This window comes from Terrapene carolina, unplaced genomic scaffold (genome assembly GCF_002925995.2).
Source record: "Terrapene carolina triunguis isolate 2854851 unplaced genomic scaffold, T_m_triunguis-2.0 Scaffold35022, whole genome shotgun sequence".
Taxonomy (NCBI): Eukaryota; Metazoa; Chordata; order Testudines; family Emydidae; genus Terrapene; species Terrapene triunguis.
The window spans coordinates 963,965-983,516 of NW_020699373.1; the positions used below are offsets into that span (position 1 = coordinate 963,965).

The 19,552-nt window shown below is 38.9% G+C and overlaps 1 protein-coding gene across 1 annotated transcript in view; it reads left to right on the plus strand.

The window, feature by feature from the left end:
- LOC113405291 (receptor-type tyrosine-protein phosphatase delta) overlaps nt 1–19,552 on the plus strand; it is a 173,087-nt gene that overhangs the window by 122,456 nt on the left and 31,079 nt on the right. The window contains exons 18-19 of the mRNA XM_029914316.1: nt 11,013–11,132; nt 11,604–11,758. Of these exons, the coding sequence (XP_029770176.1) occupies nt 11,013–11,132; nt 11,604–11,758 (275 nt within the window). The remainder of the gene's footprint in view (nt 1–11,012; nt 11,133–11,603; nt 11,759–19,552) is intronic.

Genomic DNA, 19,552 nt, shown 5'->3' on the forward strand with positions numbered 1-19,552 from the left:
TTCCTCGCTGGGGCATCACTAACATGGTGTTCATAGCCAGAATCTTCTATCACAACCCCCCTTCCCCCCCGCCAAATTAGAACCAAATACAATATAAGGCTTGCAGCAACTGCTTCAGCAATATGAACCTGAATTTAAACTTCTGGATTGATGAGGAACTACTTATTACTTACACCGATGCTTCATACATTTCCTCACAGCTAATGACCAGCTGGAATAGTCAAGTGCCCGTCACTTTGCTGCAGGCCCTTAAGTTGAACTTGCCAGTCATTAACTACCAGGAAATGGAGACCGTTGCAAGCTATGAATATATACAAATGCGAACAAAAAATAATTAATTGGCTATGTGGCAGTTGAACTACATGTTGCCATAGACACAGTGAGCTGTATGCAGAAATAGTCTTTTCCTACGTGTCAAAGACCAGTAGGAAAGCAGGATCATCTTTCCATTAATTTAATAATGAAACAATGAGACCCTCTGTACCAGTCCTATATTAGTGCAATAAGAACAACTGGGAATAATTAAGGGCCATAGGCTTTGCTTCTATTTGGAGTATTTATCATGGTTAAAGAGAATTAAGTGCCTTTTTGTGTGTGTTTGCCATCTTTAGAGGATAACTACATATAGTTTCAGCAGTGCAATAGCTACACACTGGGTTCATGCAGCCCAGAATCCCCCTTGGCACTCGGTGTTATGCTACTCCACCTTGGTATGTGCCATCCTCTTCATTGTGTTCTGAGTCCAACCATTACCAACCTGCTCCTCCATAGCCACTTGTGGAGAAGCCAAGAGGTGTTCCGCTCTACTTGGAGAAGCTTGATAATATACGTTCACTGTAACAGCTAGGCTGTTTTTGTTTGGTGAGTGTTGTGTGTGTTTTTTGAGAGTTCAGGACTATATGTCACCCAGTCAGAACACTGAGTTTGAAGTCCCAATGTTTTGAGAGGTTTATAATCCATCACACATGTAAAAAAAATGGAGGTACTGCAATGTATACACAGCATATGCCCACACACTAGAAAAGTAAAAGGGACCAGGACATCCATTTACTTGAGGTTTGGAATTATAATTTTGATTTTATTTTTTGATAGGGAGAGGGGAGTATTGAATGGCATCAGGCAAGTTTTATAGCGGTTCTAGAAGTACAGAAAGCAATGCTGAAAAATGTTTGGCTGTGCAACAAATCCAATATGCAACATGGTTGCTCCTAAAGTCTGTTTAGTATGAATATCATTGATGCAAATGCATGGTGTGCCTCGTTACACACCATGGACTTTCAGAATTTCAAGTCAGCTCTGGGTATAATCCCCAGATTCTTCTGCTCCAGAAGCACAGGTCTCTACCACATGAGGTGAATTTCCATTTGCTGATGGCAGAAATGGGCCTGTGATACGCTGAGCAGCTCTGATTGCATCCAATGGAAAGCAGTGGCACATATACACTAGTCAGTTCACAGCTGAGGCGTAGTTTTGTTTTCTTGGCTGCCTGGAAGACACGAAGGACTTTCAAACAGATACATACTTAGGATACATTTTGATGGGATTGTGATAAAGATAGTTTTTAATTTGTAATACTGGCCCTTTGCGGGAGAGAAATAGATTCATTATCTTTCAGCTTAGGTAGGATTTGATAGGTTGTACTGAAGGCATATGCAGCCTAAGTGACAGTGATCCACATCTTCACTAATATGGCTATGAAAGTAGAAGAGTCATCAATACTTTCATTTAACTGTTTTTTTTTTTTTTTTTTTTTAAATAACATGTATAACCTGAACACTCTATCTTTTACTTAATCCAAACAAAGTGTCAATGGTTAACATACAAACATTGCTTTTGCACTATGCAGTATAGGCTGGGTGTATTCATTTTTGAAAAGTGATGAATACTTAATGTAAACAGACGACCAGCCACAAAAATAATGGTTACTTACTGTGGAAACTAGAAGAATATGCATGTCTTTATCTGGTAAACTAGCTATAAATTCTCAGCTTTCTGCTCTCCACAGCCATGCTGTCAGGAAAGGAAGGATGTTGCAAGTGGCACTTCTTTCTTGCTGAATAATACTATCTTCTTACATGGGAAGAGATAAGCACTTGATTTGCTATTCCTTTTTGATTTAGGATGGCAAACCAATAACTTCTGGATCAATAAGGAACTATCAGTATTACTTTGTTTTTAACTCTCTTAGAATGTTAAGTGTAAAAAGGATAAGAATTGATGGGAGTTAAATCTAGCCAAAAAAAAAAAATTGCATTACTGGCAAAACTGTTGCTAGACCATGCATACAGCAGATTCACAAAAAGTAAATTCAAAATGTATAGGTTTTGTACTGCTTTTTGTTCACTATGACAAAATGCATCTGGTTATTCTTATAACACTGGAAGTGTTATATTCTGTTGTGGGATCAGTTCATCCTGTCACATTTGTAAAACTCAACCATACGGCAATCCAGTAAGGGGGAGATTTTCAAAGGCACAATGGGCAGTTTGCTGCTCATCTCCGACTGAAAGTAAGTGTAATTTGGGTGCCTGACTCCTTTAGGATTCTTTCACAATCTCATCCTAAAATGGCACTGACTCAAACTGCATTCACCAAATCAAATATTTAAACATTAATTCCCTTTTTCATGCTCTGTTATGGATAGAGGCACAGTGAAAATGTAAACAAGGGAACTCGCCTGAAATCCATGTTGCACAATTGTTCTCTCACCCACAAGAAGGCTATGCAAATCCCAGTTCTTCTATGTCTTATACATTTGGGATTGATGAACATACAAATAGAGTATGTAGTTGGATGAAGTTATTCTAAGGTGGCTTTTCTTAGTTGTTTTGGGTAGACCTGATTCTCTGATGAACTAGTAGATTTTCCCTTTCCAGTATGTGTCTGGCAAGTGGTCTCCTCCATCATGTAACCTGGACCCAAAGGATGTGTCACATCAGAGCTGTCCTCACATAATTCTCCCATTGTCCTGGAAAGAGATGACCTACATGTAAAATGAACCATTTTCACTTTGAGCATTTCACACTGCAGGATTAGAGACTTTCTATTTGTTTTTAATGCACATAGTACAATTAGTTCCTGTTCTATGACAACACTGTTCCTTGTTACTACTGAGTAGCAAGTTCTTGATAGGAATATCAAGGTTTAACTGGTTAGTTATTTGAATTTTTGCTCATCTAGCACATTCTGTTGGCAGAAAGCTGTGCTATTCATGAAAAGAAATATGTAGATAATTTAGTGTCTTCTATTTTTGCTTCGTGTTTCTGGGAAATACGCTGCTGTAGGACAGAGATTCTCCTGAATGTACAAGTTCCATACTTTCTGAGCATTATCATCCTTCATTTGGTCCCATCTTACCTGTTTATGTAATACATGATGATTACGTTGTGTTGTCTTGTCTTGTTTTTGTAATGGGTTTTCTGTAAATCTGGATGTTGAATACCCATGCAATGGCAATAGAATATTTTCTTATATGGATTTCCTAAGCAGTCACTGGAACAATCTGAGCTATAGGACAAATATCTGTGTGGTTATAAGATCTTTGCTTACTGGTTATATCCATTAGTGACTATTCTTTGCAGTTTTGAGATTCAAAAATATATAACATTTTTCCTTATGTTGTTTTTCATTTTTGTACCATTCTGGCCTGTCACTTCTGGCTTTGGCTGGAACCAAGAAATGGTGAAACAAAATGGGATATGTTCTAAGGGTAGAATATAGCAAACTCACTTTTATTACCTTATTGGACTGATCAATACTCTACATTCTGGGCTGTAAATAACAAGCTTCCCAAATCAGACCTATGTGTTGAGCGAATTTCTATCATATAGGAGCAGAGTGAGTTTTATGAGGTATTCTAATGACAAGGCAAGCTGATCAGGTTATAACGGTACTCCCATGACCTGTAATCTTCTATGCCTATAGCCAAGTGGCATTGTGCTACCCTTACTCACCCAGAATAGTCCTGCTGAAGTCAATGGTAGTATTTATGGAATAAGGTAGTCCTCACTGTGTGTAAGTGCATCACGATCTGGCCCTTACAAAGCATCAAACAAAATGACTGTCAATCTCAGCCTTTAAAACGATCATTGTAAGTAAGACCATTGGGAAAATAATTTTTTATCCTTTTTTCACATTGAATCCCTAAGACCCTGTCTTCATTGACCACATGAAGTGTTTAAAAGAGGTTTAAAGAGTGTTTTAAATTTAACATTGTAAATGCCTGGGTAGATCGTTGAGGCAGGTGGAAGGGAGAATTGTGTTAAAAGTATGATGGGGGTCCAACCTTAGTTTGCTCTCATGTATACCAATCTGTGATGCATTTAGTTTTAAGGATCAAATTAGAAGTAATTTACAGATTTTGTTTTGAATTATCTATTAACTATGTTCCCGTATTAAGAATTTGTATCACGGGGCATCTTCCCCACACTGTCATGTAAAGCTTTAATAGAGGCCGAGGGAGGCTGCATGGGGAAGCAGCCAATAGGAGAGAGGCTGGGTGGAGCAGCCAATCCGGGTCCAGGCAGGCCAGGGGCCAGGGCAGGGTAGAGTCAGTTGCTGCTGGGAGCCAAGGGAGGAAGGACTGCATACCTGAAGGGCTGAGAGAACTAAGGATCTTGGACAAAGCAGCTGCTGGCAGGGACCAGGGAAGCAAGAGGGAGCTCCTTGCTGGCTGCTGGGACTGAAGAGCTGAGTGCCCTGAGGTAAGGACGAAGAAGGTGCTGGGGCCACGGGGAAGGGAAATATAGCAGCATTGATGGAGGTTACAGAGGCGCAACAGGAGGCTGCTATTGACAGGGTCCCTGGGTTTGGGCCCAGAGTAGTGCTCAGGCCCAGGTCCCCCGCACTCACCATTGGGGAAATGGCTGGACTGTTGGACAGATATGCACCTCCCCCCCCCCCATCCCCCTGAGGGGGGAAACAGATGATAACCCAGCCATAGAGCTGAGGATGCTGCAGTTCTGGGAGTTGAGAGGGGAGCCGTAAGCAGGAGCAGAGCCAGAGAGCCAGTGTGCAGACTGTGAATGTGGGCGTCGGCCTCAAGCTAATCCCCAGCATGACTAGGAGGAGGCTCCAGTCAGGCGATGAGGGCTGCACCCCGTGACAATTAGAATCACTGATCTTATCTTAGATACTTTTTTAAAAAATAGGGAGTTAACCTGCTAACTAACTGGTGTGTTACAAGCTGTTTTTGCTGCAAGTTTATTTGAATTGTGTTTAAGAAGAGAGCATTTAACAGCTAGTATAGAGAGGACCTTAAACGAAATTGAACTATGTTGCAGGAGAGTCTACTGCTTCCATATTTTCAGCCTGATTTTGCAAACCCAGAAGATTTAAGCAATTTGGATAAGCTTCAAGCAAGCTTATAAACTTCTGGGTACTTATCTGAATTTAGCATTTTTAGTTTTACACCCCTTCACTACCTCTTTTACACCCCTGATCTTTTTGCATGTTGGGCCTTTTTAAATTGTCTCAAACTAGGTGCTCCAAAAAATGAAGAACCTAAAACCACAAGTAATGTTATAACATCTTGACCTTTATTTTTAATGGAAATGTATGTGGTTGAATCTGTCATCTTACAGTTTTGACAAGGGGAATCAATGGTAAAGTCTGACCTGATACTGTTCAGATATCATCTCACCATAATTTGTTTTTCTATTCTGAATAAAGAAATTAAAAGCTCAAGACAAATTATTATTATTATTATTCAGCATCATTATAGAAAAGTCTCCTTTTTTAAAGAAGAACTATCCCAAACTCTGTGTAGAAGTGAGCACCTTTATATGTACGTAGGAAAACTGAAACAAAGCCATTTTTGTATAAACTGTTATTCTTCCAGATTCAAAATGTATATGCTGTTCTTGCATCAAGGAATGTAGTCTGCCTGGATTTGCCTATGTTAACTTGTTGTCTCATTCCTGAACTTCATTTTGTCCCTATCGTCTCGGGTGGCCTGCAACAACTGACTTACATGTTAGGAATACCCTCAAGGAGTTTTTCAGGCTGAGTGGTAGAACTTTGTACTGGAAAATTGTTTCTCTACCCCTGAATGTCAGGAATTTTTGTGTGTGCATGCTCATATGGAAACTTGCCTCCTTCAGCTCTGTTGATGCAAGCCAGTATCCTCCCTGGTGTCTGTGGCTTGTTGAAGTGTGAATATCTATGAATATTCTTTGGTGATATTTAAACTCCTCAGGTCTGAAGCAGTCTCAGGCTTTTCATTCCGATTGGAAAAAAAATTCTACGTTCAATTTTCCTACAGCTTTCTTTTCAGTGAGTGCTCATAATACCATGAAGAACGAGGATTTGGCTGCTTTGTATGAAAGAGCCTGAGAGAAAGAGAGAGAGAGTATTGAAGTTATAAGAATGTGCCTATCATGATCTTTATGTGCCTCGTGTAAAAATAGCACTAAGACTACATGATAAATGCATTCATCTTTTGAACCAATGTCAGCTAATGTCATCCCTGAACTTAGTGGCAGTTGGTTTGTTAGCATGATAACGTGTCACCAGGTTGAGAGGGGTCAGGGCTGGCTCCAGGCACCAGCGCAGCAAGCAGGTGCTTGGGGTGGCCAATGAAAAGGGGCAGTACATCCGGGTCTTCGGCAGCAATTCGGCGGTGGGTCCCTCAGTCCCTCTCGGAGGGAAAGACCTGCTGCTGAATTGCCGCCGAAGAATGAAGCGGTGGAAGTAGAGCTGAAGTGCCGCCGATTGCGGCTTTTTTTTTTTTTTCCCACCGCTTTGGGAGGCAAAAACACTGGAGCCGGCCCTGGGAGGGGTGAATAAAATAAGGGGATGTGGGTGCAGAGTATTGTTGAATCTGTTGGAGGGTGTTATGTTTTCGATGGACTGACCTTGTAAATAAATTGTTGCTATGTGTGCATCTGGAGAGGAAGTGCAAGGGGCCCACTTCATCATCATCATCATTATTTATTTCATGTATTAATGGCTGTCAGTTTGCTTGGCACTGTACACAGTCCCTTTAGGGACCTGCAGTCAAATTAGGCTCAAACAGAAGCATTAAGAAATAGATAATGGCCACAGTTTTCAAAAGTGACTGTCGATTTTTGGTGTCCAACTTGAGTCAGCTTAAAGGGGCCTGATTTTCAGAAAGTGATGGGCACCTACCCTCTGAAAATCAGGCTCCTTTTAAATGTCTTGAGTTGGGCCCTAAAAGCATTATTCATTTCAGAAAATCTTGGCTTAAACATTTAAATATAGTGACTCTACCAGCACAATAGTCACTTGACAGTTAAGATATACTATTTAATATCCTTTTGCCATTGAAATCCAAACAAAGAATCTTGTTTTAACCTCTCACAAAGATAAATCGGACTGAAAATTGCTAGGAGTCCTGGGAATTTAATATCTATGATCACAGAGCATGAGAGGCTGGCGGGCAGGGGACGGCACATCTTTGAAAGAGAAAACGTCTTATACTGGGGCAAGTGGAGAAGGAAAAGGAATACAAGTCTGAGTACTTTCGCTAGTACCATCAACTTACAGTTCATATGATCGTCCAAAATTCTAAACTTAAATCCATTCTGTTTCCTCTAAACAGCAATATTTGTAGTCAGCGGCTCCCATTTTCAAATAACATGATGCACTGAACCGGAAGTTGCAAATATTCCCGAACAAGCAGCGTCAGCTTCTAGCAGCATGACCCAAGAACAGCAACTCTCACAGGAAATATTTCAGGACATCTCCAAAGGGTCCAAGGGGGCGGGGAGGGGCAGAGGGGTTAAAACACACACACCCAAAAGAAAAAAAACTAATTTATTTTCATCAGGGTTAATTTGAAGAGAGTGGTTTTCTACAGGCTTCTGAAATCTGAGTGCATTCTTACCATTAGCTCACTGCACTTCCAGTGACCCTCCTAATGTCTGACGTGGAGATTATTAGTGAATATTAAGGAAATAAGTATGTTTTGGAGAATAAAGGACTTAAAGGAGCATTTTCAATTTGTTTAGGCCACAACATCTTTTCCTTTCAGGAAGGTAAATAGCATGCTACATCCCTGGAGGATGGGACAACGTAAGAAAAGCTTTTTGAGACTTCAAAAAGCTATAGAAAACTCCCTTCTTTGCATTAACTATATTGAACATAATACATTCTTTCTCTCTCTAGATCCTTTTGGGAGATGTTATTATCAAGTATTTTCAGCATGAAAGCTGGCTGTTCCTTAGGCCTGCTTACTGGAAGCTGGTACTTCTTCTACTGAAATATAATTTGAAAGTGGGAGATGTTTGTAGGGCTAAGCGGGTGGATAGATGGATAGACAGACACATACGTTCTCTCTCTCTCTCTCTCTCTCTCTCTCTCTCTCACACACACACACACACACACACACACACACACACACACACACACACATTCAGTTTTCATATGCATTATACTAAAAGTTGCATTAGGTTTATTTATAGTTTTAAATTGAAGTTTTTAAAATTTGTTTCTTTTCTTACCAACTCAAAACATAATTATAGTAATGCATCTGTGTTTTGGTTGCTAAGGACCCAAACGAGAGCTTTAACTAATAAGTCTTTTGAATGTGTAAAAGCATATAATATGGCATCTTCCATGAATGAGGCAAATCCCTAAACTATAACTGGACCTGCTAAAATTGAGCTAAAAGTGTTAATCTGTGTTTACATTAATGATAAGTGGGATTTTCAGTGAGTTGATAGCTGGATTGAACTAACACAACTGAAAAAAAGTATCTTTTATCTAGTCTACATAAGACCTGTGTGGCTTCCACCTTCTGTAGACATCTTACAAATAAATCGCAGATGTTCAGGAGAAACCACCAATATTAATTCTCCCAAAGTTTCAGAAAACTGCAGAAGGTGGTAATTTCCTAATTCTTATTAATAAAATAATAATATAGTCTATGAAGCTCATTTTAAGATAGGGTGACCAGATGTCCCAATTTTATAGGGACAGTTCTGATATTTGGGCCTTTTTCTTATATAGGTGCCTATTACCCTCCAATCTCTCTCACGATTTTTCACACTTGCTATCTGGTCACCCTATTTTAAGAGTGTAGAAAAATCAAATTCCCATTAATAACTTGTTCCTTTTGTTTTAGACTCCAAGTATGATTTAGGACATCACTTACTGTCAAACGTTCCGCCCCAGCCCCTAATGAATTTTTTCCAGCAGGTTCAATTGTTAGGGGTTTTTTTTTCTGTTCTTCAACAAGATGACAGCTTCACAAACAGTGGTTTGTGAACCATTAGGGTTTGTGAACTGGTGCAGCTGGGAGCATGCTTCCCAGACTAGATAGAAAGACATGCTAACTCTGCACGAGCTAGTGCACTAAAAATAGCAGTGTGAATGTTGCAGCACGTTGGGCTAGCCACCAGGAGGTCGGGTGAACAGGCATGTAACTTGGGTGGCAAGCCCAGGCTGCTATTTTGAGCATGCTAGCTCAAGCAAAGCTAGAGTCAGTCTCTCTACCTGGGGGGCTGGTAGGCACAATCCCAACCACAGTGTGGACGTAGATCTGCAGTGATCTGTAGACCCCTTCCTGTTGTTCCTCAGAATGAATGAAATGTTTTGAAATCTCAAACTGTGTAGGATGGTGGTGCTTGGGAAGAGTGCTGAATCTGTATGCAGGGTGAAAAAGCTGAAGAACATCTCAGTGTTCTTGGGCGTTCTCTTCTCTCTGTAAATAAAAACAGTTTGGATTAATACACACAGCAATTTGTGTTCTTATTGGGAATACAGTGCATTATTTGTTCTCATTGTTCTTTTAGGATTGCATCTGACTTGGATTCAACTTGTATCCAACTGGGTTCAAACTATAGCATATTTCTTTACCGTATTAGCCAGGCTAATTTGTAAGAATTTATTTCATAAGTGTATGCCTCAGCATCATGTATCATTCATTTCAAATAAAAGAATTTTCAAATATTGAAACCTTATATTATTTTTATACTATGACTGTGATTATCTTAAATAATCAACAACTCTTTTTCCCCCCTAGCCTTTTAGATCATAGATGGTATCTTTAACCAAAACAAATCATTCCGTTTCAGAAAAGATAATAAATACACACTTGTATTATGCATCTGTTTTATACAGAATTATTTCAGCTTGTTAAACTAAACACGCAATGTTTTGAAATGGAGATTTCTCTGGATAAAACGGCTTGTGTCTTAAAATTTGATGGATGAATTCTTTTTATCAAACCATGTATTTTAAATGTCTATTGATGTAATTTCCTGATATGTTTCATAACAATGAACTGAGAAGGAAATTATATTTTCCTATAACTCACTTCATAGTTATTGGTGCCATTCTATTTATTTTATTCACTAACTAAAAGAACTAAAAGCCAAAGAAATCCAGTCTTTCATTGTGATATATTTCTGTACATACTAAAATATGGTTTAAATTAGCATCAGAACATCAGGTTATATATGGTGGAACTAATGTGAACCATTCAGAATATATGCAGTATGGTGGAAAGATTTAAAAACATGAGTTTGTAGCAACATTGTATTACCAAAAAAAAAAAGGGTATCTAAAGACTGGGGCCAGATCCTAAGCTGGTGTAAATTGGTATAGCACTGTTGACTTTAATGGAGTTACACTGATTTATAACCTAAATCAAGATAACCATAATAAAAGCAACACTAAGAGCCACAACAAGAAAAACTATCCAGGTGCGCATTAAAGTACATGCTTTGCACCAGATACACCTCTACCCTGATATAACGCTGTCCCCAGGAGCCAAAAAATCTTACCACGTTATAGGTGAAACCGCGTTATATCGAACTTGCTTTGATCCGCCGGAGTGCGCAGCCCCGCCCCCCTGGAGCGCTGCTTTACTGCGTTATATCCGAATTCGCGTTATATCGGGGTAGAGGTGTACTCACCTGTTGTTAAACAGCATAGCTCCATGGACTTTAATAGAGCTATGCTGATTTACATTATCTGAGGCTCTGGCCCATAATATTGTAAATAAATATATTAATATATAAAATGAATATGTTACATGTTTATTACAGGTGAAGTGTGATCAGTATTGGCCAAGCAGAGGGACAGAGACATATGGGCTGATCCAAGTGACCCTGCTAGACACTGTTGAATTGGCAACATACTGTGTTCGAACATTTGCACTTTACAAGGTATGTTTTCTGTGGTGTCCTTCCTGCTCCCACCATTTAAAGAAGGCTGCTTTGCAGAAATCAGATCTCTTAAGGATTTACTTAAATCTTGATCCTGTTGGCAACACTGAAGAATAAAACAGTTCTTCTGTTATCACAGTGCATTTTTCTCCAAGGCTGGCAGTTCATCGGTAAATATGGAGCTCTGACTGTGAACAACGGTTTAATTGAATGAAGAATTAGCTGAAGCACAGGCAGTTGTTGCTGTGTGCTGTAAAGTATAACTAAAACCCTCATGTCACTTGAACCACAAAACCAGCAATTTAGAATAGTTGTAATATTTTCTCCTATAGCAGGAGTTCGCTTTCTCTCTGTTCCCACATGAGGTTTAGCTGGTTTTCATCATTATATGCAGTTATGCCATCACTTCATTCCATAGTGCTGCCATAGCATTAGATAGCAGTTGTTTCGTTAAAATTTTTGATTTGATAGAATGGTTCAAGTGAGAAAAGAGAAGTGCGGCAATTCCAGTTCACTGCCTGGCCTGACCATGGAGTTCCAGAACATCCTACACCATTTCTGGCTTTCCTACGACGAGTCAAAACTTGTAACCCTCCTGATGCTGGACCTATGGTGGTGCATTGCAGGTAGGCACATACTTTACTTCAAAGCATCTCAAAATATCACACTGAAATTGTTTTTATGATTAATGCCCTGTGTTTTAAAGTATATGAATAATATCCTTTGTGCTTCTGGGGTTTCTTCTGTATTGGGATTGCATCCTGGCCATGCTATGAAAGGGCTTGGTCTCAATGACCTAGTGGGTTTTTTGCATCTCGTGACATTCTATAATTGTAACATGAAATGTTGGCTATTTGGCAACATACTTATGGGCAGGTAAATGGCAAATTAGGAATTCAAGTGCAAAAAGCCTGAATTTCAGACTCAAGTTTAGTCCTTCACTTTAAAACGGAGATTGGATGGAAGCTCAGAGGGAGCATGAGGAATGCATTACCAGGGGTTGTGCTGGATTCTTTGTCACTGGTAATTTTTAAATCAAGACTGGATACTTTTCTAAAAGAGGTGCTTTAGATCAAACAGGAATTAATGAAGGGAAGTCTTATGGCCTGTGTTATGCAGGAGGTAAGATTAGATGATCACAGGGTCCCTGAGGGTAATTATCAAATGATCCAACCCCTGTCATCCAATCCCAGCTTCTGGCAGTCAGGGCTTTAGGGACACCCAGGGCACAGAGTTATGTCCCTGACCATCTTGGCTAATAGCCATTGATGGACCTACCCTCCATGAACTTGTCTAATTCTTTTTTGAACCCAGTTATACTTCTGGCCTTCGCAACATCACCTGGCAACAAGTTACACAGATTGATTGTGTGTTGTGTGAAGCAATATTTCCTTATGTTGGTTTTAAACCTACTGTCTATTAATTTCACTGGGTGACCGCTGCTTATATGACGGGGTTAATAACACTTTCTGATTTACTTTCTCCATACTATTCATGATTTTATAGACCTCTGTCATATCCCCCCCCCCCCTTCTTCATCTCTCTTTTAAGCTGAACAGTCCGTCTTTTTTTTTTAAATCTCTCCTCATACAGAAGAAGTTCCAGACCCCTAATCATTTTTGTTGCCCTTCTCTGTAACTTTTCCAATTCTAATATAGCTTTTTAGTGATGTGGTGACCGGAACTGCATGCAGTATTCAAGGCGTGGGCATACCAGGGTTTGATACAATGGCGTTATGATATTTTCTGTCTTATTATCAATCCATTTCTTAATGGTTCCTAACATTCTGTTAGCTTTCTTGACTGCCGCTGCACATTGAGCAGATGTTTTCAGAGAACTATCCACGATGACTATTTCACGATGATCTATTTCATGAGTGGTAATTAGTTTCCCTGAAACTCTCCACTGGCTTCCTACCTTCCATTTCAGTTTCAAGTTTTTCATCCTCCCTTTCAGAGCTGTGCTACCTATACGCCTATCTACTTCTCAATTCCTTGTTTCCTTCTTACCATTGTTTTAAAGGGTCTTTTTCATTTCTTTTTCCCCGACCCTGGTCGTTGTCGGGCAGAATCGAACCGGGGACCTCTGGAGCTTAGTGCATGAACCTCTACAGCATGAGCTAAAAGTCAACTGGCTGTTAGCTAAGACTGTAGAGCAGACTCATTAATTGCTCTCTAAGTGGTTTTTGTGCCTCTTGATGGGTTACATTTGCATACTCTTCCATACTAAACTTATGGTTGGGGCTCCCTCCCTCTGTTTGTGTGCAAAGCTCATTTACTTCCCTTATAAAAACACCATTTTCCTGTCAAAAATTGCAAAGTTGCTCCACCAAAGCAAGAAGTACTTTTGTTGGTGGCGGTAGTGGTTTGGTTGGTTTGTTGGTTTTTGTTTTTTGTTTCTTTTAAATCTGTATTGCTTTGAGACTAGACCTTCACAAGGTTCCCTGATGTATCTGAAAGTTATTGTCCGTCTAATGCAGGGCCAGATTGTGCAACCCTTGCTAATGGCGGGCAGCACTTATGCAAGTAGTCCCATTTAAGTCAATAGAAATCTTAATATGCGTCATTGTTGCCCACTCTGAGTATGAGGGACACAAAGGGACACAAATTGTAAGATCTAGGGGGTAAGGTTAATGTCTTTGCCAGGGCTCAATAAACAGTAATAATGACAGATTATAAAAGTATTAATACAATTTTATAAGCTTTTTATTTATACATTTGGTAGAAGCTAATGAAACAATTAACAGGGAGAAACTGTGGATGCAATTTCTCTTGATGCCAAAAAAGCTTTCAACACAGTAGAGCCAAAAAGACAAATTAGTTAGGCCACTAAGCATATGTAGCACAGAAGTGAGCTACTTTTTCATTGAATGTCTGTGAATGTCTGGTTTTGTTGACGGTGGTGGTGTTGTTCATGGGCTGAACGCTGAGCTCCTTTCTCAGTTTTTACTCCGGTAAACTCTCACTGAAATCAATAGGAGTTTGCCTGTACAAGGAATGATTAACAACCTAGTAAGGGTCTGAGGATTTGATCGTATAAACACAACAGACTAAGAACTAGGAACATATAGGTATTGTAAGTGAAGGGGTTTAAAGCATGCTTTTCCACACATTTCTACCAATCCACCTTAATCTTGACCTACAATCCTTCTGCTATTCCAGTCCACTATGTCTCTTAAAAACAGATATGGCAATCTCTGAAGATTGATTGAAGATAGACATCCTCTAGAGACTAGGTTAGATAAAGATCTACAGATTGATTTAAATGTGGGAGCTGAGACAGTTTTGAACCAAAGCCATTGTAGCTGAAGCGCTGGCTTAGTAGATAATGTTTTCACCCCTCAGCTCATAGAGAGCCGAGAAGCCACCAACCCCCCCTGGGATGAGCTAGTTGAAAGCATAAAGAATTCACTTACATGGCCAAGATATAGTGTGCTTATTAGTGGAAATGGTTTGAAGTGAAGGGAAGTGACAACTGGAGTACCACATTGAAAACATTAGGATGGATTCTTTTTATGGATCAGTGACCAAGAAGGAGTTCAGTCCTAAGTGATTAAATTAGCTGCTGATACAAAATAAGAGGCAACATTCAGAATGACTGGACTAGATAAGTCATATGGTCAGAGATGGTTTGTACATATCTAATACCTAGAGAATATTGTATAATAAGATCAATACAAAAGCAAAAACAAAAAAATACAAAGAGAATACACAATCCCTTCTCTCTAGTCATGCACTAATAAGATCCAGGAAGGAGAAACATTTGTGTGTTACTGTAAATTATTCTAGCTCTGGCAATTGACGGCTTGGCTGCGTGTGAAATACTGAGTGTTGATCTGATCGTTTTGTTTTAAAAAACATGTTGCAGAAATGAAAACCTACAGTACAGCAGTCAAGGATCTTAGTTACTCAGAAGGGTAAGAGAAAGTAGGTATGTATTCTTTAGGTAATAGGATATTAAGAGGCGGTCCCATCAAAAAGAACAGGAGTACTTGTGGCACCTTAGAGACTAACAAATTTAGTCCCATCAAAGTATACTCAATTCTGAAGGAAATAAATAGTGGCATAAAGCTTCTGAAATAGTGCCAAAGACAAGATTAGGGCTTCATCTACACAAAAGCTTATACTGGTATAAATGTGCCTCCTATACAGGAATAATACTGATATAACTTCATCCATACTAGGGGGGTTATACAGCTTTAACTATATCAAGCTAAAGTGATATATATGTTGTGTGTAGACAAGCCCTAAAGGAGCAAAAAGTTAAACAAACTTAGGAATAATTTCTGCATATAGTACCAAATTCTGTGATCCTTAGTTGTGTAATACTTTGGCAAAGACAGCAATACAAGCAGCACTTTTTTAAAAGTGAAACTTAGAAGAGAAAAAATGAGCTAATTCAAAAGAGACTGATATTTTAGGATGAAAGAAATCCAAGAAGCCTACCTTTTTTTGTAGATACTATTCATGATATGTATTCAAATCTTGATTGGCCCAATAGGAATAAGTAGTGTGATGCTTATATTCCATGGTAATAGTCACCTTAGAAATACCTAAGCTAGATAGATGCTGCTTTACAAAGTATTAATTTTTAAACATTTATCCTTTCATTTCTTTGTTGTAGAGCGGTTCAGCAATATCACAGCACAACTTCTGCTTCCACACTGATGTGTCTTAATTTGCAGAGGTGATTTTTTTAAAAGGCATTTATTATTTTAAATGCGGGTTTAAACCCGAGGATTCTGGATTAGATAGACTATAATGTGTGTTCTAATGATAGTGGGGAAAACACATGTGTATGTTTGAAGCTAGATTAGTGCAGGCAAACAGGTGCTAATCAGATCACAATAAAATTGTACTGGAGGGCATCTGGAAACTCTATATCACTTTGTTTTCAAAACATCACAGAAACTTTAGGACTTACTTCAGTAACACTATATAAAAGCTTAACATGTAAGTTGCAATGCCAGACATTTCAATTTTTTTTTTAATATCAGCACCATAGGGCATATCTTTCAGAGACATTTAGCTTAATAAAGTTTCAGTATGCACTTTGCATTCTGTTATGGCGAACAGAAAAACTTGGATAGTTTGGAGAAATGTCAGTTTTTGGTTTGAGTAGCACCCTGCCCTTATGTACTGAAACCCCTAATTAGCACATTAAAGACAAGTTAACTTTAACAAATACATGTATTATGGCCCTGCATCTTTTTAAAATAGGGTATCTACCTAACATTTGTCCAAGGTAAAGTATTTCAAATGTGTAGATACGAGTGCACTGTTTCCAGAGGAATGTTTCACATTACACCAATGCCTTCCTACTTCCTGCTGGACTCTAACCTCCCAACCCCCACCGCCGCACACCACACAATCTTCGGTTTCTAATCCTGGCAGTGAATAGGTTGCAGATGAAGGTCTATCCTTTTTCACGGTGTGGAAAAAATCCCTCCAGTACATATTCAAAAATCTCTCAAAGGAGATTGAAAACATTAAAAGCTTCCTCATCCTTTCCCTCCCTCTGCCTTGAAAACAACTCAGAATCCTTACTCTCCTTCCGTGGGTGGCTGATAGCATTGAAGAGGAAAAGTGTATAATAAAGATCTCTAACACCACCAGTGTGAAGTATTCCACAATTCCTGTACTTACCCCCATTTTCTTTTTCCACTGCATTTAATATGCAATCTTTCTTCTTGCAGTCATATGGAAAACAGCTATATGTTGGATTGCGCTAGCCTATTACATTCCACCTGCAACTAGTTTCAGGTCACTATATGACTGATTAGAACCCCTGTTCCTCCACAGGCTGCCATAATCCTGAGGTCTTTCCCTATCTCAGGGAAAAGCCAAGTGCAGTGGATGTCAAAGTTACTTCTTCATTTTAAAGACATGCATTAGATAGCGAGATGCCTGGCAATGTTCCTTACACTTGGAGCCAAAGAAAAAATGTTTGAGACTTAGTGATATTTAATAACTGTAATATATATTTCTTTCCTGCTAGTATAAATTTATAATAATAAGCTCTCTTTTCTAATTTTTGTTTCATACTTGTCTTGACAATCTCAGTGACTCTGACCATACATTGTGCTGGGGGAGACAAGGCAGGTGAGGTAATATCCTTTTTTGGATATTCTTCTGTTGGTGGAAGGTACAAGCTTTCGAGCTCACAGAGCTCTTCTTCAGTCTGGGGAGGGAACTCAGAGTGTCTGAGCTCAATACAAGTTGGGACAAACTGTTAAGCATAAGGGATGATGCATGTTGTAGGAGGCCACTTGAAATGGAGCAGGCAATAAGGATTAGATTGTTAAGCAAAAGGGGTTTGAAGTGGGCTATTAAGGGTCAGCATGCAGGTGTGTGTTACAAATTGTTGTAATGAGCTATGAAACCAAGTGTCCCTGTTGAGTCCATGATTTTTAGTGTCTAGCAGTGTTATGAATTTAAGTTCCCAGGCTCACCTTTGGAAAGTGTTGTGCAGGTTTCCTTTGAGGACAAATATTAAAAGATCAGATATGGACACTGGTTTCATGGCTCATTACAAGAATTTGAAAGACCAACACATTGTTTTTCAGTTCATTTGCATAATGAGAACCATTTAATAGTAACCTGGATGGCAGGAACAGGAACTCGAATGTTCCAAGAACAGGAATAGAAAGGCTAGCTTCACATTCCCTTCAAAATCAGTTTCAGAGATGTAACATTTTAGTGTCCTGTACTTTAAAGGCTCTCAAACTGATGGTATCCTAGATTTTTTTCTTTTTGTGCTGATCATGAGAAGAATCCTCATGCGATTGCCAGCGTGTTGTATGCTCTCAGAGCCACTGGAACTATATAGACAAAAAGCAAAGTGTGAATCTGTACACCTGGAAATGCCTACGGTTTTAAGTACTAATGGATCCTTAGAATGATTTTAATAAAGGATTCTGGGAATGTAATCCAAAATTTCCAAACTTGGGTGCCAAAAGTTAGGCTTTTAAATCCATAATTAGGCTGTTGAATACGTGGCTTGATTTCAAAGGTTCTAAGCCCACTCCACTGAAGTCAACAAGAGCTGTGGGTGCTCAGCACCTTATAAAATTAGGCTCCTGGTGTAGTGCCTAACTTTAGGCACCCACATTTGAAAAATCTGAAAGTAAAGGAATGATAATTATCTATTGCTTACACAGTATGAGGAGTGTGCTAGCTGCTAGGAAGCACCCAATTGTGATACCTTGACAATGAGTGTGGCTATAAAAGTCTAGGTAGGATGTGGCTATATAGGATAAAGCAATCCCCAGTGATATGAAGAACACTAACAAATGACATTCTAATTTGATATTTATCAAGTTTCACCAAAAGTTTTAAAAAATAATTCCCAAATTTTTACATAGGAAACCAGCGTTTCATAAATGTAATTTTAGCTCTACACTGTACATGTTCCAGTAATTATCACTAGAAGCATTCATTAAAATTCGAAAGTGGACAAATGACAAATAATAATAGCATTCATTCAGATTCAATAATGAAAAATATCTTCTTGTGGTCTCTTTGATTAAATCAGTCCTATGTTTATAAACCCATCTGTGCTGCCAGCGCTGTGATCGAGGGCCAGCTTATCTTTTGAAATCCTAAAGTAGAGCTTCCATGATTGCATAAAGCAAGATTTTCTTTCACGTAAAAGTAATAGTTTTGTAAATCACCTGAGCAGTAAAGGAACATAGAAAAAACCATACCAGATCAGATCAGAAACCCATCTTTGACCATAGCAAGTGCCAAATCCTTCAAAGAAAAATGTAAAACTCCAGTGATGGACATTTTTTCAGTAACGTGTTTCGTCCTAACTGCAAGCAGCTAATGATTGGCTTAGTCCTGCTGCATGAGGATTTCTATACCATCTCATTCTTTAACTATCTAATGTAACTGTGGATATTTTTATTTTTCATAATGCATAATCATTCAGGATTTGTTTACTCTTCAGCTCTTTGTCGTCTTTGCTTTAATAGCTTCAGGGAGGTAGTTTCACACTTATATAACTAGGTATTTATTTCCTTTTCTTTTTAAATTTTTTTCCTTTTAATTTGAGTTTCTGTTTGTTCATGTATTTTAAGAAAAGGTAAATAGGGAGCACCCAATTGACCTTCTTTGAAGTGTTACATTATTATTTTACACATTTCTACCATATTCCCTTTATTCATCGCTTGTTTAAAATGAAATAGTCCCAATCTTCTTAAACTTTTCTCTCGTGGGAGGGTTTTTTTTCCCCATATTGCTAATAATTTTTGTTGCCCTTCTCTGGAATTCTTTCTGTCATATCTTTTTGAATAGCTTTAATAAAAAGCATATGCCTTCTCCTTGAGCAGCTTTCCTCAAGAGGGGAAGACAGCAAAAATGTTTCCAAGGTTTGGCCAAGTTTTCTGCTGATTTGACCTAGAGGGGTATGGAAGAATG